This window comes from Cervus elaphus, chromosome 19 (genome assembly GCF_910594005.1).
Source record: "Cervus elaphus chromosome 19, mCerEla1.1, whole genome shotgun sequence".
NCBI lineage: Eukaryota > Metazoa > Chordata > Mammalia > Artiodactyla > Cervidae > Cervus > Cervus elaphus.
Genome location: NC_057833.1, coordinates 64,399,893 through 64,415,931, shown reverse-complemented (window position 1 = coordinate 64,415,931; position 16,039 = coordinate 64,399,893). Strand labels below are relative to the sequence as shown.

Genomic DNA, 16,039 nt, shown 5'->3' with positions numbered 1-16,039 from the left:
TTTTCTGTTGATAATGTGCTCAAATTAAGGTGTGCGTCTCCATTGGTCTTCACTCAGTATCATTCCAGTTAGAAAATTAAACCTGTTACTTGAATAATAATGGTGCAGCTTCCTGCTCACACCAGGGAGCAGCCAGCCAGTAGCTGAGGCTCTTGGTTCTGAAATGAACTCTACATGGAAAAAAGCCAAAACAAAACGAATAGAAAATAGTAAAAAATTAAAAGATTTGTAGACTGAGAAATAAAATACTGTGTAACTTAGATTACTGTTAGCAATCCTTGAACTTATCTGGCCAGTAAATAGCAATATTCAGTGAAAAATCCAGAAATCATAAAAAAAAGACAAAATATTAAGAAACCACTACATTTATAGTAACAGAAGGTATTAGCTAGCATGTGGCTTAGATAACTGAGAGCAAGGCACATGTCATTTCTGTGGTTCACACAGGCTTTTAGCATCAGCAGACTTGAGAGCCCAACAGGTCTCCGCGATCATTCCATCTGACGCGTCCTTTCCCAGATGCAGAGGCTGCGGACAAGAGCGGTAAAGTGTGCTGCCTGAGCTCACAGAGTCTGTCGGGGGAGTGACCCAGCTGCCGGTCAGTCCAGATCGCCACACTGAAAGGCAACCCTCTTCTGACCTTCTCTTCAGAGGGACGAGCCAAGCAACAGGAGAAAGTGGGGGCTTCCGGGGAGCGGCTCCTGCTCCTTGAGGCCCCGCGGGAGCACCAGCGGGGTGCACAGCAAGGCTGGCTTGGAGCTCAGGGCCTTCTTGTCAGACCCTCAGATTCTGAAGGTGAAGACGCTGAGGAGTGGAGCTCACAGCCGGGGTCCGTGTGCTCTGGGAGCCCTGCTGCCCCTGCGCCTGCCTTCTGAGCTGCAGCCTTGATCCTCCCAGCCCGGGCCACTGGTTCTGCTCCGTCCGCTGCGCCTGGCTGGGCGGGTGGCTCCCCAGGGGAGGAGCGGGCCTGAGACGCAGACTTCTGGAGGCCCAGTTCTCCCCAGTTCTCCTGGCTGGCGCCCCGAGGGGAGGCTGGAGGCCCGCTCCCCCTCCCCAGAGGGCCGGGAGTGTGGAGGAGAGGTGGGAGCTTCCGGCGGGCTTGCGAAGCTGAGGGATGCTGAGGGCCCCACGGGGTGGGGGCTGCGGGGAAGCGGCTGCATCTCAGAGCCCGTCAGGTCCCCTCCTGCCCGCGGCCCCGCCTCTCCTCGCCGCCCGGAGGGCTGCACACGGCCTGGGTGCGGGCAGGGGCTTCTCCCGGGGGCGTGTCCCCGGGGCGGCCAGGCGGCCGTCAGAGGTCCAAGGGGCTCACGATGGTGAAGCCCGAGTCCTTGCTGTGGCCGCTGCTGTCGTCGTCGGGGCTGGAGCTGGGGTTGCTGGAGGAGGCGGAGGCTGGGCCGGTCAGCGGGTCGGAGAACACTAGCGCCGGACGGGTGGCGCCCCGGAGCGGCCGCAGCGGCTGGGCCTGGACCGCTGGGCTGGGCCCGGCGCCGCGCTCCTCGCCGTCCTTGGAGACCAGGACAAAGTCGTCCGCGCCTGGCCGCTCCCGGCGCCCTGGGGCTGCTGGCGGGGCCTGCAAAGAGGTCAAGGCCAGAGGCGGTGCGGTGAGGGGGCGTTGGGCAGGGCCCGGCTCCTCCCGCGGGCTCGGGGAGCGGGGGGATCCTCTGAGGGGTCTGGGTCTGGCCAGCCTGCCCCCACCCCGGCCGGCCGCCCCTCCGCACCACTCCTGTGCGCCCGTCGGGCAGACGTCCGGGCACAGGCTGACCCGCCTGGAGTCCCGTCACTGCCGCCCGCTCATCCCAGCGGAGCCCCGGGGTCTCCCAGGGCAGTGGGGGGGACTGGGAGGGTCTACAGACACATGGACCACCGGGAAGGGCCCCTGCAAAAGAGCGCGGAGCTGCCAGAAGGGAAGTCACAGGGCTCTCTGCTGCAAAAGCACTCTTAAAGCTCAAAGAGCCCGATTTGAAAATGCCTTCTGCTTCCTTAAAATCGTAAAAAATATACAATTTGTAAGCATCTGGATGCTACTTTTTGCGAAAGTAACTTAGATGAGATTTTGCTAAAATATTCACTCTCTGGGCCTTCACAGGAAACATTCCCTGACCCAGGTGGCTTACAGGATGGACACTGAGAAGTCCTACCCCCTGAAGGCCAAAAGGTTCTGGCCAAGTGAAGTCCACTCGAGACGGCATCGGGGAAGCAGGGTCGGCACTCCCCCTGCTCAAGGGGAAGGGGGGTGAGGGCAGAGAGCCGGCTTTCCGGGGCTTCCTAATGACCGGCACAAGTCCCAGTGGAAGCTGCTGCGTGCAGGGGTGCAGGCGGTGCGCTGCCCACCTCCAGGAGCCGCCGGTCCACCGCGGATGGCTTGGCCCGGATCCCACGCCCCGCACCGCTGTGCACAGCCGCGGCTCAGCCACCCCAAGGTCACAGCCCTCACTGAGGTGGCGGGGGTGTGCTCTCGCCCCTCGCAGGCTGAGCGCGCCCTCAGGGAGCCGGTCGTACCTGCTGGGCGCCGCCACTGGAGCAGTAGTGGTCGTCTGCGATGCTGATCTGCTCGTTGTCCTCGGCCTCCAGCTGGCTCTGGTTGAAACGCAGGGAGCCCTTCAGGATGTCTTTGATCTGATTTCAAAGAAGACGATTCATGAGAAAGAGGAACGGGTCTGTCTCTAAACGTCACCTAAACCTTGGGTACCTCTGACCCTGACTCGTCACTGACCACTGTTGTTTTTTTTGCTGTGCCTCGAGGCTTGCGGGGTTCTCAGTTCCCCGACCAGGGACTGAACCTGTGGCCCCTGCAGCGGAGGCATGGAGTCCGAACCGCTGGGCTGCCAGGGAGGTCCCCTGACCCTTCTTCTCTGGTGTGGGGATGAGTACATGACCGTAAGAAAGAAAGAACAGAAAGAAAAAACCCCAGCTCCGCCTTAGGGTGACACTGAGCGGTCCCTGCCTGCATGGCCAGGCCCTCGCGGGACGGGTGTGGGGCAGTCTCCGCATCCTCCTGGAGCGGAGACACCCCGTCCACCCTGGCCCAGGGAGCGCCCTCGGCTCTGGGGGCCCTGGCTGCGGGCCTCAGGCGGGCTGACGGTGAGGGCCCTGCACCCCTTCACGGCCTTCCTGCCCCATTTGTCTGCCAAGTGCGTCCCTCGAGGGGCCCCGGCTGCTTAGAGGAGGAGATCACTTGTGCCTTGTGCTCCCAGGATGTCCACGTGTCTACAGGGGCATGACTGGACTTGAGCGGGGCAAAGCCCCCGCAGCAGCGTCAGAGAGGAGCAGACAGCAGGATGTGGAGAGGAAGGGGCGAGAGGTCGGGGGTGGGGGGTAACGAGGGCCCGCCCGGCTGCTCGACATGACTGCTGGGAGGAGCCGGGGCCATTCAGGAGGGGTCCATGTGGAAGGAAATGTCGGGGGACGTCAGTGCCCCAGGTGCCCCCCCCACGACAGGCACTAACAGGCTGGCCTGGGTGCCCCCAGGTCAGGCGAACGGACATACCTGCTTCAGTCCGGCCAGGGAAACCAGAATCTGATCCTCTTTCTCCAAATTTTCTTGTAATATCACATCTTGAATATTTACTGAAAAATAAAAGAATGACATTTTATAACTAATGCCCTGAGTATAATTTATCTGCTGCTGCACCATGACTTTAGACCAGTCGGGAATTCCTCTGCCACATTTCACAGCAACTCTTTCTACCAAGGATGCTCTGCCCAACCAGAGACGGGGCAGGGGCCGAGTACAGGAGAGGGGGCACAGAGCCTGGGACACACAGCCTCCCGCCAACATGCCATGAACGTGTTCTCACAGTGACAGAAATGTCTTACTTCTGCAGAGGGCCCAGAGCAACCCTTGCTGACCTAAGACAGGATGAACAGCATGGAGCATTCACCTGACGTTTCTGCTAAGCTTCCTAGCAGAATTCAATGCTGTTAATTCACCCCCTCTGGCTAAAGACCAGGTCCTCCTAGGGACAGAAATTAAAGAAACTATCTAAAAACAGTGGAAACAGTGGTGGGTTTTATTTTTGGGGGCTCCAAAATCATTGCAGACACTGACTACAGCCATGAAATTAAAAGACGCTTGCTCCTTGGAAGAAAAGTTATGACAAACTTAGCATATTAAAAAGCAGAGACATTACTTTGCTGACCAAGAGTTCATATGGTTTTTCCAGTGGTCATGTATGGATGTGAGAGTTGGACTATAAAGAAAGCTGAGCGCTGAAGAATGGATGCTTTTGAACTGTGGTGTTGGAGAAGACTCTTGAGAGTCCCTTGGACTGCAAGGAGATCCAACCAGTCCATCCTAAAGATCAGTCCTGGGTGTTCATTGGAAGGACTGATGCTGAAGCTGAAACTCCAATACTTTGACTACCTGATGCGAAGAGCTGACTCATTGGAAAAGACCTTGATGCTGGGAAAGACTGAAGGCAGGAGGAGAAGGGGACGACAGAGGATGAGATGGTTGGATGGCATCACCAACTCTATGGACATGAGTTTGAGTAAACTCTGGGAGTTGGTGATGGACAGGGAGGCCTGGTGTGCTGCAATCTTGGGGTCACAAAGAGTCGGACACGACTGAGCAACTGAACAACAACAACTTTAAAAACTTAAAAAAATATAAATGGTAAAGGACGTTGTCAATTCAACATGATGGTAAAAATAAAAGGACAAACTCATGGCTCTGTGGTTGTCGCCTGATAGCGATGCCTGTGGAGTCAGCGAGACTCAACCCAGGGTCTTCACAGGAGCTGTCTCTCTGTGTCTGCAGGAGGCCTGACCTTCATGCAGACTTGACCTGAAGACCTGCCGAGCCAGCTCTGACCACCGGTGTCACGCTGAGCTGCTCACCGACAGCTTCAGAGAGCGAGGGCCGTGGCCATCTGCACGGCACGCCTGAGCCCCTGGTGCTGCCAGACTTGTGCTTCTGAGGAGGGGGTTCTTAAAGAGGGGTGTGCGTGAGTGAAAGTGCCCCCACCCCGCAGGACTCCTCTGGAGACTCTTGGTTGGGGGGGGGGGGGCAGCAATTAAAATACATTTTTACAAAGGCAGAACCTGTGCAGGAAGGGGCTCACCCTCCACTAATGCTGCTCCCTCCCCTCCTGGGGCTGTACCAGGAGCCCAGTGACTCAGCCCGTGAGCCCAGCTCTCGGCCCTGCACTGGGTCGTGCTGTCCGAGGCTCTGCTCTGGGCCTGGCCCCATGGCCTCTGGTGCCCAGGCCGCCCCTGGCGTGCTCGGTGCCCGCGGGAGGAGACCGGGGGCAGCACTCAGCCTGCTCGGGCCTGGGGGCTCCGTCCTCGGTGCTCCTGCATCCTCCTGGGAGCAGCCTTCCTGCCCACCCAAACCGTGTGCCCAGGCCACCCTTGGGGCTCCTGCCGTCAGCTCTTCCATGGCGCTGACGAAAGCGCTGTCACACATGTTGCTAGCACAGGCCTCTGCTGGCTTATCGGTCGGTCATCACCCCCAGCGGGGTCTGGCTCAGGGCTACATTCAGCCCTCAGCAGGATAGCTGGCACACTTAAGGGGCACGGTGAGTAGTGACTGAGTGAGTGACTGAACAAACATGGAAAAACGCCCTTGGAACCTGCATTTCAAAATACTGAGATCCTTGTTGTTGCTGTTCAGTTGCTAAGTAGCATCTGACTCTTTGCGACCCCATGAACCACAGCAATCCAGGCCTCCTTGTCCATCACCAACTCCCAGAGTTTACTCAGACTCAAGTCCATGGAGTCGGTGATGCCATCCAACCATCTCATCCTCTGTCGTCCCCTTCTCCTCCTGCCTTCAATCTTTCCCAGCATCAGGGTCTTTTCCAATGAGTCAGCTCTTCGCATCAGGTGGCCAAAGTACTAGAATTTCAGCTTCAACATCAGTCCTTCCAATGAACACCCAGGACTCATCTCCTTTAGGATGGACTGGTTGGACCTCCTTGCAGTCCAAGGGACTCTCAAGAGTCTTCTCCAACACCACAGTTCAAAAGCATCAATTCTTTGGCGCTCAGCTTTCTTTATAGTCCAACTCTCACATCCATACTTGACTACTTGAAAACCTATAGCTTTGACCAGATGGACCTTTGTTGACAAAGTAATGTCTCTACTTTTTAATATGTGATCTAGGTTTTTCATAGCTTTTCTTCCAAAAAGTATTTCCAGAAAGGGGCAAGGCAAACACTAAGTCCCATCAACATAAGTCCAGCCTGACAGTTTATTAGAATCTTCACCAAGAATAAATCTACAGACCATGCTGACAAGTCCTCTTATAGACACCAGCAGGAAAACAGCAGCCTGAATTTATTCAGAATATGACTGGAGTTTATGGCTTTAGAAAGGCCCGCTTCAAAACAAGAAAGCAAGATGAATGGGAATGGGATAATAGATATAATTAGAGAGGGAATCTTTTCGGTTTCCTTAAAAGCCTGTAACAATTTGTTCTCTCTCAATAAAAACACACACACACAAAATCCACTCAACAAGACACTAATGACAACCAAATGCAGAAAATTGACCAGACAGTTCTGTAGGTCTTTGGGAGGACTGAAAAGGTTGCCTTTGTGTTGACGACTCTGCCTGGGCTTTTAGGGCTGAGCTGGGAGGTGGAGGGCTGCCTGGGCACTTGGGAAGGGTGGAGGTTTGGCCCGCTGAGCCGCTGAGCTGCGAGGGTGCAGGGCTCTGCTCCTGCCATGGAGATGGGGCAGTGGGGAGCTCTGGGGGCCGAGAGGGAGCCCGGCTGGTGGGTGTGGGGGCGCCAGGGCCATGGTAGGAAGCCCAGGGCTCTCATGCCTGAGGAACTAGTGGAGGGAGGCCCATGGAGCCCACATCTAGCTCTGGGAGCCAGGAAGAGGTGACTGTGGAGAGCAAGCACTGTGAGCATCCTGCTTGCCCCAGGGACCGTGACCTCCTGCTGCCTTCTGGACGGTCTGCTGGGAGCACCGTCTGAAGCCAAAAGGCTCAGCCACACCGCCTGTTCCTGCCTTCAATGTGCTGGGACCCATGGCCGAAGCACTGAGGACCGAAGGCCTTCAGGGCCGAGGCTTCAGGCCGACAGGGCGGTCAGAGGCTCTGGTGGGGACAGAGCCGTCTGCAGAGGTGAGCAGGGACCAGAGGACACTCAGAGGCCCTTCCTCAGACAACGGAGACACAGGAGACCCCCGAGTCCTGATGGACCCGGGCAGGGAGAGGAGACAGGGTGGAGAAACTAGCTGTGGGCCTCGGTCAGGACAAGACGGATGACCAGTAAGGAAGCAAGTCTGCCTTTAACCTGCAGGGTTAGGCCTCGGGCTGCCATTGGTGGGAATGGAACTTTGGAGCAAGAGTTTCGCACATCCGAGTCTGAGTGTGTAGACCGACTCTCCCACTCAGAGCTGAGGTCTCACCACGTCCTGCTGGTCACGTGGGACGAAGACCCCATGGACAAAGGAGCCCTTGGGACGCCTCGCCCCCGGGACCCCAGGACTCCCCGCCCCGCTGGCAGACTCCCATGAGCCCCAGGACTTCAGGGTGCGGTGGGGGTGCTGGCGGGAAAGCAGAGGGCAACAGCGGGTAAGGAGCCGAAGGAGCAGAAGCCTCTGGTCCATCGGCCTCCGTGGGAAGGCCCCCGGCTCCTCCAGGCCTCTTCCTTCCCGTGTTCTCCTCCGCTGACAGCACGGCAGCCGCGGCCCCGACCTCACGGCCGCCGTCTCTGGAGTCTCAGGCCGGCGTGCTGGTGGCCCCCCACCAGCCCCTGACTGGATGCTGCCACGCGCCCTGCCCGGGAGGTCCTGGGACTGCCCGTGGCCCGCGCCGTGAGGGAAGCCGCAGGAGCCTCTGGGAGGCGCCCCGGGGGCTGACTTTGGGCCTCTGGGGCCTCCCCTGCCCGCATGCCCCTGGAAGGCATCAGGAGCCCGGCGGGTCCCTTCACGAGCCTGCGGACGATGGTCCCAGGGCCGCGGCAACAGCACCTGTTCGCACTGCCTGCCTCTGGGCTGCTCTAAGAAATATTCATAAGTAGCTTCCTGGTGTGTCTATTGTCTTGGGGGTTAATGGACCAGAAGCTAATGGACAAGTCTGCGGCTGAAAACAAGGGGGATGCGCGCCAGCGGCGGAGGGCCGGGTCAGAGCCGCGGTGCAGGTGCGCTGCCCTCGGGCCCCTGGAGGTGCTCCCTCCTGCCCCTCCTGCCATCCTCCCGCCGTGAGGAAGTCTGTCAAGACCCCACTTACACAGGTCACCTGCACGGATGCCGGTGAGTGAGAACTGGGTGGGATGCCCGCGGCCTCGTCCAGCAGCCAGACCGCCCGTCCCCAGGCAGACCACCCAGCCCCTCTCTCGGAAGGGGCCGCGGCCGGGGCGCACCCGGAGGAGAGGAGCCGGAGCTCCATGAGCTCGGGTCCTCCGCACGGCCTCCCGCCCGGCTTCCGGGACTCAGTCAGAGTTCACCTTTTTCAAGCTGACGAAAACCAAGATCTTGCACCCCGAAAGCCGACAGAGACATAAAACGTGTACTTTCAGGCTGCTTGCTCAGCAGCTCAGTCATGGCCAACTCTTTGCAACCCCACGGACTGTAGCCCATCAAGCTCCTCTGTCCATGGACGATCTCAGCAAGAATACTGGAGCAGGTTGCCATTTCCTTCTCCATCATTTTAAGGCTTACCTCAGCTCTAATCAACTGAACTGCCTAACTGCACATAAGCAATTTAGGGTTTAGAAATCCAAGTCCAAACAGATTACCTTCAGAGGCTGCTAAATACCCTGAATGCAAACATTTTTATTTAACTCACAAACTACTGACCGCGTAAAGCCTTTGCCTAGCCAGTTCCACCACACAGTGATTCAAGGTAGTGTTCACAACAGTTTTACTAATATACAACTTCTCAGTCACTAATGCATTACTTGAAGTAAGTCAAATCTGTGTGTAAAAAAGGAAAAACATAGTATCTTTTCATACCTCGTAATATTAAAGGCAGAAATGTGAACTGTTTAAAATTTTCAATGTAATGCACATTTTCCGTTCTAGTAAGAGGCAGAATAAATGATGATATAAAGGCTCTTTCCTTTTGTTTCTGTGAAGAAGGAAGATTATGTTCTTTATAATCTCCTTATATTTAAGCATTACCCATTACAGATGTTGGGACACTGAAAAGGGGAAAAAAACCTCATAAAACTAACCACTTCTATGGAAGTTCCACAGAAATCTCTTCAGTATAACAGTATATCAATATAACCCGTTCAAGCGTCAGGCCTCCCCTCTGCAAGGACCCTGTCCTGCTTATCTTACTCTTGTCACTGTCACTCAGAGACGAGGCTCCATGACTAAAAGTCCCCAGAAACCACCCGGTTCTGCACGGCACGTCCTGGTCTTCTGTTCCAGACAGGCCTGCTCACGGCATCCCTGGTCTTGGAGCCCCGGCCCCCAGTGCCTCTGAGCTTGCTGGTGCTCCGGGAGGACTGCTGGCATCCCTGGAGCCACGTGTCCCTTGAGGCACTGCTACTGAGGTATACAGCCTCTGCGCGCTCTCCCTTCTCTGAAGCCTCACTCTCCTCTTCCATTCACCTTGAGCTTGACTTTAAAGGCACTCCTCTATGTCACTCCACCCCCAACCTGTTGCTCCCCAAACCCGTTTTCACATCTGAGAGCAGGTACTGAGGAAATACTGCCTGAATGGCCAACGTGAGGCTTTCCAGCCAGCATGAGGGCTGGTTCTTATCTCTTGAGGAACAGATGCAGGTGAGATATTTTTCGGATGAAGAATGAAGGGACAGGAGCCCCATCACATGGATCCTGGATTGAACGGCGGGCGAAGGGAAGACGGTTAGTGCTGGTCTACCGAGAGCCAAGGACTGAGTCTGGTGCTGTGTTCAGTCTTTCCTTAGAAAGCAAAAGAGCAGATCACACAGAAAATATAGTCAAGGGTCCTACTCACATTCGGCTCCCAGAATGGCTGAAGACTACACTCAGCATTGGGAGAGGAGCAAGACTTAGGAAACCCAAGGGAAGACTAGATCAATACGTGCATTACGAGTCTTCAGGTCAATAAATAGTTCTCTTAAGTGAACTGAGCGTGCTCAGCTCAGAGTTTCAAATCTGCACTGATCTCAACCGATTCGGGATTCTTCTCTTAGGATTCACCTGCTTGCCAGCCAACAGACCAGCGTGGAGCACGGCTTCTCAGGGTAAAATCTATCCTGTTCATGATATGGCTGCTACCTTCAAGTCCACTAGGAGAGATGCTGCATATGTTTTTCAACTTAGAAAGTCTCTAAGCTCCAGTAATGGTTAGATGCCTTTGGAAGAACATGTATTTCTAAAAATAAAGGCAGAAACAGCGAGGACCTCACTAATAGGAAAGAGCCCGGAGTTTTTACCACCATCTCCTCTCACTTGGGAGCAATGAGATACAAGTCTGGCTAAAGTTATCTTAAAATTACATCACTTAGTCAAATAAGACCCTCAGAACTGGCTTTAAGATGGACATATTCTTTGTGAATCTCAGGCCACAACAGTTTTCCCAGCCAATGACCCGTGGACAGTTGAGTGCCGCTCCTCGGCTGGGAGCTGGATGCGGCCGTGGCGGTGACCGTCAGCTTCCTCATCCCAGGCCTCACCGGCCCCTACTCACAGCTCTTAGGTTCAGCCTGAGCCCCAAGGTCCTTGAACCTTCAAGCTTTTGATGTCAGGACTGTTTCTACTGAGGTGGAGGGTGGAGTGGACAAGTCTTTTGTCCCCTGGGTCATGAGCTGGACGGGCTGGGGTTAGAGGCAGTGGAAAAGCAGCCTGGTGTGGATATGGGGAAACAGGTTAGGCGGTCAAACACAGTTTAGAAAGATAAAGTGGAGGGGGGCTCAGGATGGGGGAGGTCACATGCACACCTGTGGCTGAGTCATGTCGGAGTATGGCAAAAACCATCACAATACTGTAATTAGCCTCCAAGTATGGCAAAAACCATCACAATACTGTAATTAGCCTCCAATTAAAATAAATAAATTAATTAAAAAAGATAAAGAATCTGGGAATTATATTTAAAAGAGAAAGACAGTGAGAGAATATTCAGTTTGGAAAAACAGGTGGGAAGATGGAGAGAGCCATGAAATGTAAAACAAAAGGATGAAAGATGAATCATCCATACTGAGACCACGTGATCAGGGAGGTGTTCTCGGAGCCCAGGAAAGGCTAAGAGAGCGTACAGTTTGGGGAGTTTTTCTCAACAGGGGTAGGGTTGGTACAGGTGTCCCTGGTGGCTCAGTGGCCAAGACTCCGCCTACAATGCAGGAGCCACAGGAGACATGGGTTCGATCCCTGGGTCAGAAAGATCCCCTGGAGGAGGGCATGGCAACCCACTCCAGTATTCTTGTCTGGAGAATCCCATGGACTGAAAAGCCTGGCAGGCCACAGTCCCTCAGGTCACAAAGGGTTGCTAAGACTGAAGTAACCTAGCATGCATAAGGTTGTTGCAAGAAATATGCTTCCAAAGCTCCTGATAATCAAATTTGGGGAGAAATGCCTTCCACAAGGAGAGAGCAAGGCTGGAAGAGGCCGAGGGCACATCAGTGTCAGGTGTGTGCAGGCTGCCTCAGGTCAGGGGGCGGGAGCACTCCGCCCACAGGGTCCCTGCAGGGCGGGGCAGGGACACGCTCACAGTGCTAGGAGTACAGAACTGCATTCTGCCCCAGTGATCTTAAGGTCTCTTGCTGCTAGCTGCTTGGTGTTTGTCACGAGTCAGTATCACCAGGTGCCCTGGGGGCTGCTGGAAGTGCAGATCTTCAGACCTTCAAGGCAAAATCTGCTAACAAGACCCTCAGGAGAAGTACTCATCCTGCAAGTAAACGCAAAGTCTCACATTCTTAATAATCAGAGAGCTTTCAGCAGTGTGGTTGACAGAGGAAAGCTGTCTGTTGATCACAGTTTCCTGCTCTGTTTCTCAGATGTCACTAGTTAATTGCCTGTTAAACACTTTCAAAAACATCTATTGAATACTGCTTTGCTTAAATATTAGCAAATCAGATTCATATAGCTCTTGCAGAGGCAAATAAACTAATTTTCCAAAAATGACCTCCTTTTACCACTAATTCTTGCATAAATATTATGACAAGTGCAAAATTGGCATGGATGTGTGACCCCAGACCCGAAGTCTGGCTCCCGACTGGAGCTGGGCCTCTGCAGGAGCGAGGAAAGAGCAGCTGAGGCCTGGGATGGGCCCTGGGCGCCTGTGCCAGCAAGCTCTGCATCCCTTGTCGCACCCAGGCCTCAGTTCTCGGTTTCCTCATCTGTGAAACGAGCAACAGCCGTGATGGCCTGGAGGGTGTCCACCTCGACGACAGGCTAAGATCTGCTGGGCTGCAGAACTCTAACTCCCTTAATTCATTGCATTTCACCCTCCCGTTGTTTGTGTGAACCACCAATGAAAGGACGAGCCTCGGCAAATGAGTGTAAATACCGAACAGAGGCTGGAAACCCTCCCCTGGGAGCAGGCCCAGGTGCTCACAGATCAGAGAAGTGCAGGCAGCTCACCCACGTGCAATTACGTGTGAGCAATGGCAAGTCTAAAAATAGCCCAACTCAGCCACTGAGGTTCACACTGTCAACTGTCGGGATGACAGGGAGGGGTGTGACTATAGCAACAGAAAAATGAACACGTGAAGAAAATCTTCTCAAGTTGATAGGAAAAGTTTAGATTTAATAAGAGACACATTTTCAATTCCTGTCTCTAGATCTTTGAATTCACAGAGCTCAATTACGTTGAGGCAATAAAATGAGAATTTTGGTAGAATTTTGATAAAACAAATAATGCTTTCAGTTTTGGGTTCCAGAACCATAAGGAAATAAAATTGCTAACGAGTCAGTTTTATTGCCTCTGTAATTAAAGGGCCATTTAAACAAATGCCTTTCTGTAATTTTTAACTGAGATGCTTTTCTCTATATTTGTTTTGTTATAAAAGATAGTCTTGAACTGTACTTGACATTTTAAGATAACACTGCACAACTGATGATAACACAGACTGATACAGAATTTCCTTGAAAGGAGCTCAGTGAAAATACTTAACGTCAGAAAAGGGTAGGAGCAGGATGAGAATCTGAGGCTGTCTGGGGACCTTGGGAGCGAGCGGCCAGGCTCAGCAGGGCTTTTGCCAAGGTGAGCAAAGGCACCACGCAGTTCTGGGCAAGCTGTTCTTGCTCAGAGAGCTCACGCACCCAACGTGAGGACCTGCAGATCCAACCCCAACATCTCTGCGTGTGGTCTGACCGAGGGACATTCAACAGGGCTGCTCCTAGCTCTCGCTGTCTAGCCGTGGGGCCCCACCCAGTCACTGCTCAGCTCCTCTGGTGGTGGGCTGGCGGGGTCTGCCAGGATCGGCCACCAGAAGGGACAGCTAGGAGTTAAGGGCAAGGGGGACTTCCCTGCTGGTCCAACGGCTAAGGCTTTACCTTCCAGGGCAGGGGGTATAAGTCCGATCCTTGGTTGAGGGACTAAGATCGCACATGCCTTGGGGCCAAGAAACCAAAACATAAAATGGAGGCAATAGTGTAACAAATTCAATAAAGACTTAAAAAAAAAAAAGCTAAGAGGAAGGAGGAGAGGATTTGTGTTGCACACTCAACCAGTGCTGGCTTCATTTATTTTTTAGGCGTGGCTGCATCGAGTTCTAGCTGCAACATGCAGGGTCGTCCATGCTGACACGTGGGTTCCACAGTGAGCAGGCTTAGCTGCTCCATGGCATGTGGGATCGCAAGTCCCTGAGCTGGGATCGAACCTGCGTCCCCTGCATCGGAAGGCAGATTCTTAACCACTGGCTACTAGGGAAGGCCCTGTGCTGGGCTTTAAAAATATCTTAGTCTTGGCAAGGAACTGGTGAGATAGATCTTGGCATATCCATTTTATGTAAGATCACAAGCAGGCTGATCCCAGAAGTGACGGAGTCTGGTTTCAACCCCATGTCTGTATGATGCCTGCAAGCCTGTCTCTCCTGCTTAGGTATCACTGCAGCTGCTTTTTTTTTTTTGGCTCTGCCCATGGCATGCAGGATCTCAGTTCCCTGCCTAGGGACTGAACCCATGTCTGGAAGCGTGGAGTCTTCACCACTGGATCTTCAGGGGAATCCTGGCAGCTGCTCTTAGAGGGGACTCTTGCCTGCAGCATACAGATCACCCCCAAGGTGCCAGTTACATGCACTTGAGGCATCTGCAGGTTTTCCAAGCAGACAGGAAGACTAGCCCCTTGGAAAGTCCCTCTGTGCTCTCCCTCACTTAGGCCACCACAGTCAATGGTTATTTCCACATCAAATATATTCTGCTGTGCCACCTGCTATTTTCACTTCAGAATACATTATGAACAACTCTTTATGTATTTTAACCTTTATAAAGATTGCATTACTATTACTAGTGGATTTTTCAGTTTCAACTGTAGTACTACTTTACTAATCAGGAAAAACAGAAAAGTTTATATGGATAAAAATATGAGAGTATTAAAGTCATTTTTAAAGGATATAATAAGCAAAAAACTAAATCAACAGCTTCACACCTCAACCTTAATGCTTTCCTCAAGTTTTTGCTTAAAATCCAAACTGCCTACAACCCAGGAACACCCTGTGATAAAGTGTAACATACTCGGATGAAATAAAATGAATCCACAGGCCCCAGGGCCAGGGATCCTCAACCCCACCATGAACATGCAGTCAGGCCACTTCTACAGCAAAGAGGAGTCAACAGCTTTGTGAAGGGGTTCTGGCTGAAAGTGAAACATATACACAAAACAAATCTGCTTTTGTGGTTAGCTGAAAATTCACAGCTGATAAGAGCTTTTCTTTAATTAAAGTGTTTCCCCATCCCATGCAATGAGAAAAATGTTCTTTTAGTGCTGACTAAAAGAGTAAAAGCTGTTTGGAAATCCTGAGGCTTAAGTAAAGCTGCTTTAAAAGCTGCTATGTGGACCAAACAACTTGGAAACATCCCACAACCGGATTTTTCTAGAGCTCCTAGAGTAAATATCTGCAGTCACTTCTTTGTTCTCCTACTTTGGTCAAAACCCAAAACTGAGTAACACAAAGGTCACCCATGTAGCCAGAGAAGAAAAAATTTCACAAAGTGTTTGTGCGCACACACACACATACTCACGGTTACTTTAAAATTAAAGTTGTATTTAAATAATAAAATTAATTATGGAATATATACCAGTTATTTATACACTACCTCTTCATTACTTCTTTCTGATGCACTTTAAACTGCTATAAGATGGGTGTAAAATTAATTCTATATGAATTTAGAAAGTTGACCGTGAAGAAGTGTACGAACAGTTTTGGAGTGGCAGGGACTGAATGTGAAGGGACCCACCTGCAGGGTTTATCCCACTGTCTCCTCCTCCAGAGGCCTCTCCCTGGAGGACGGAGGGAAGCCGAGGGCAGAGCAGGGCCGGGACGCAGCCTGGGTAGACGCGGGGAGGCAGCTGGCCTCGCGGGCCACGCGCATCTCCATGTCCCTAAGAGATCACTTGTCACTGGCTCGAGGCCAGTGCGTTTGGGCTGCATCCTAACAAAGCCATTTTGGCCGCGTGTAATGGACTCATCTCCTGACAGGCTGAGCAACGGGTGGGGTCTGATGTACAGTCTGTCTCCAGTGAAGGCCCCGGATGGCCATGCTCGGGACTGCTAGAGGGAAGAGCACTCGGTGGCTCTCTGGTGCTCCCTCATGGAGGGGTGTATTCCAACTCCTCACAATGCCCCATGCTCACAGAGGGCACACTGGCCATGCCCATGAGGGTATGTCTCTGATTTTCCTCATCTCCTCCCAAACTATGGTGCTGGACCCTGGAGGACAGAAGGAAAGGATGTCCGCAAGTGGGCTGAGAATGGTCACCATGTGGAGTCTAAAAGTTCTGTAAGCATCAGGGGGTTCCTGAAGCACAGAGACCATTTCTAACACAAAACACAGAGCTTTCACTAATGTAGCAAGTAAGGCCCAGGACTCGGGCATGACACCGGCCGCTTACATGTAACCTGAGCATCACAGGAGGACACTTCTTAGGTTATTGGCACAATCAGAGGACGAAAAGGTCAGGGGCCCAACATGTATTTCAGACAGCTGAT

At 53.0% G+C, this 16,039-nt stretch overlaps 1 protein-coding gene across 3 annotated transcripts in view; it reads right to left on the bottom strand.

The window, feature by feature from the left end:
- Positions 1-1,137: 1,137 nt before the first annotated feature.
- Positions 1,138-16,039, bottom strand: part of TBC1D5 (TBC1 domain family member 5) — a 564,837-nt gene continuing 549,935 nt past the window's right edge. For all 3 annotated transcript variants that reach the window (XM_043875247.1, XM_043875248.1, XM_043875246.1), the window contains 3 exons: positions 3,488-3,567; positions 2,500-2,616; positions 1,138-1,570 (listed from right to left, as the gene is read on the bottom strand). In XM_043875247.1, coding sequence (XP_043731182.1) covers positions 1,289-1,570; positions 2,500-2,616; positions 3,488-3,567 — 479 coding nt within the window. In that variant the 3' untranslated portion in view covers positions 1,138-1,288. The remainder of the gene's footprint in view (positions 1,571-2,499; positions 2,617-3,487; positions 3,568-16,039) is intronic.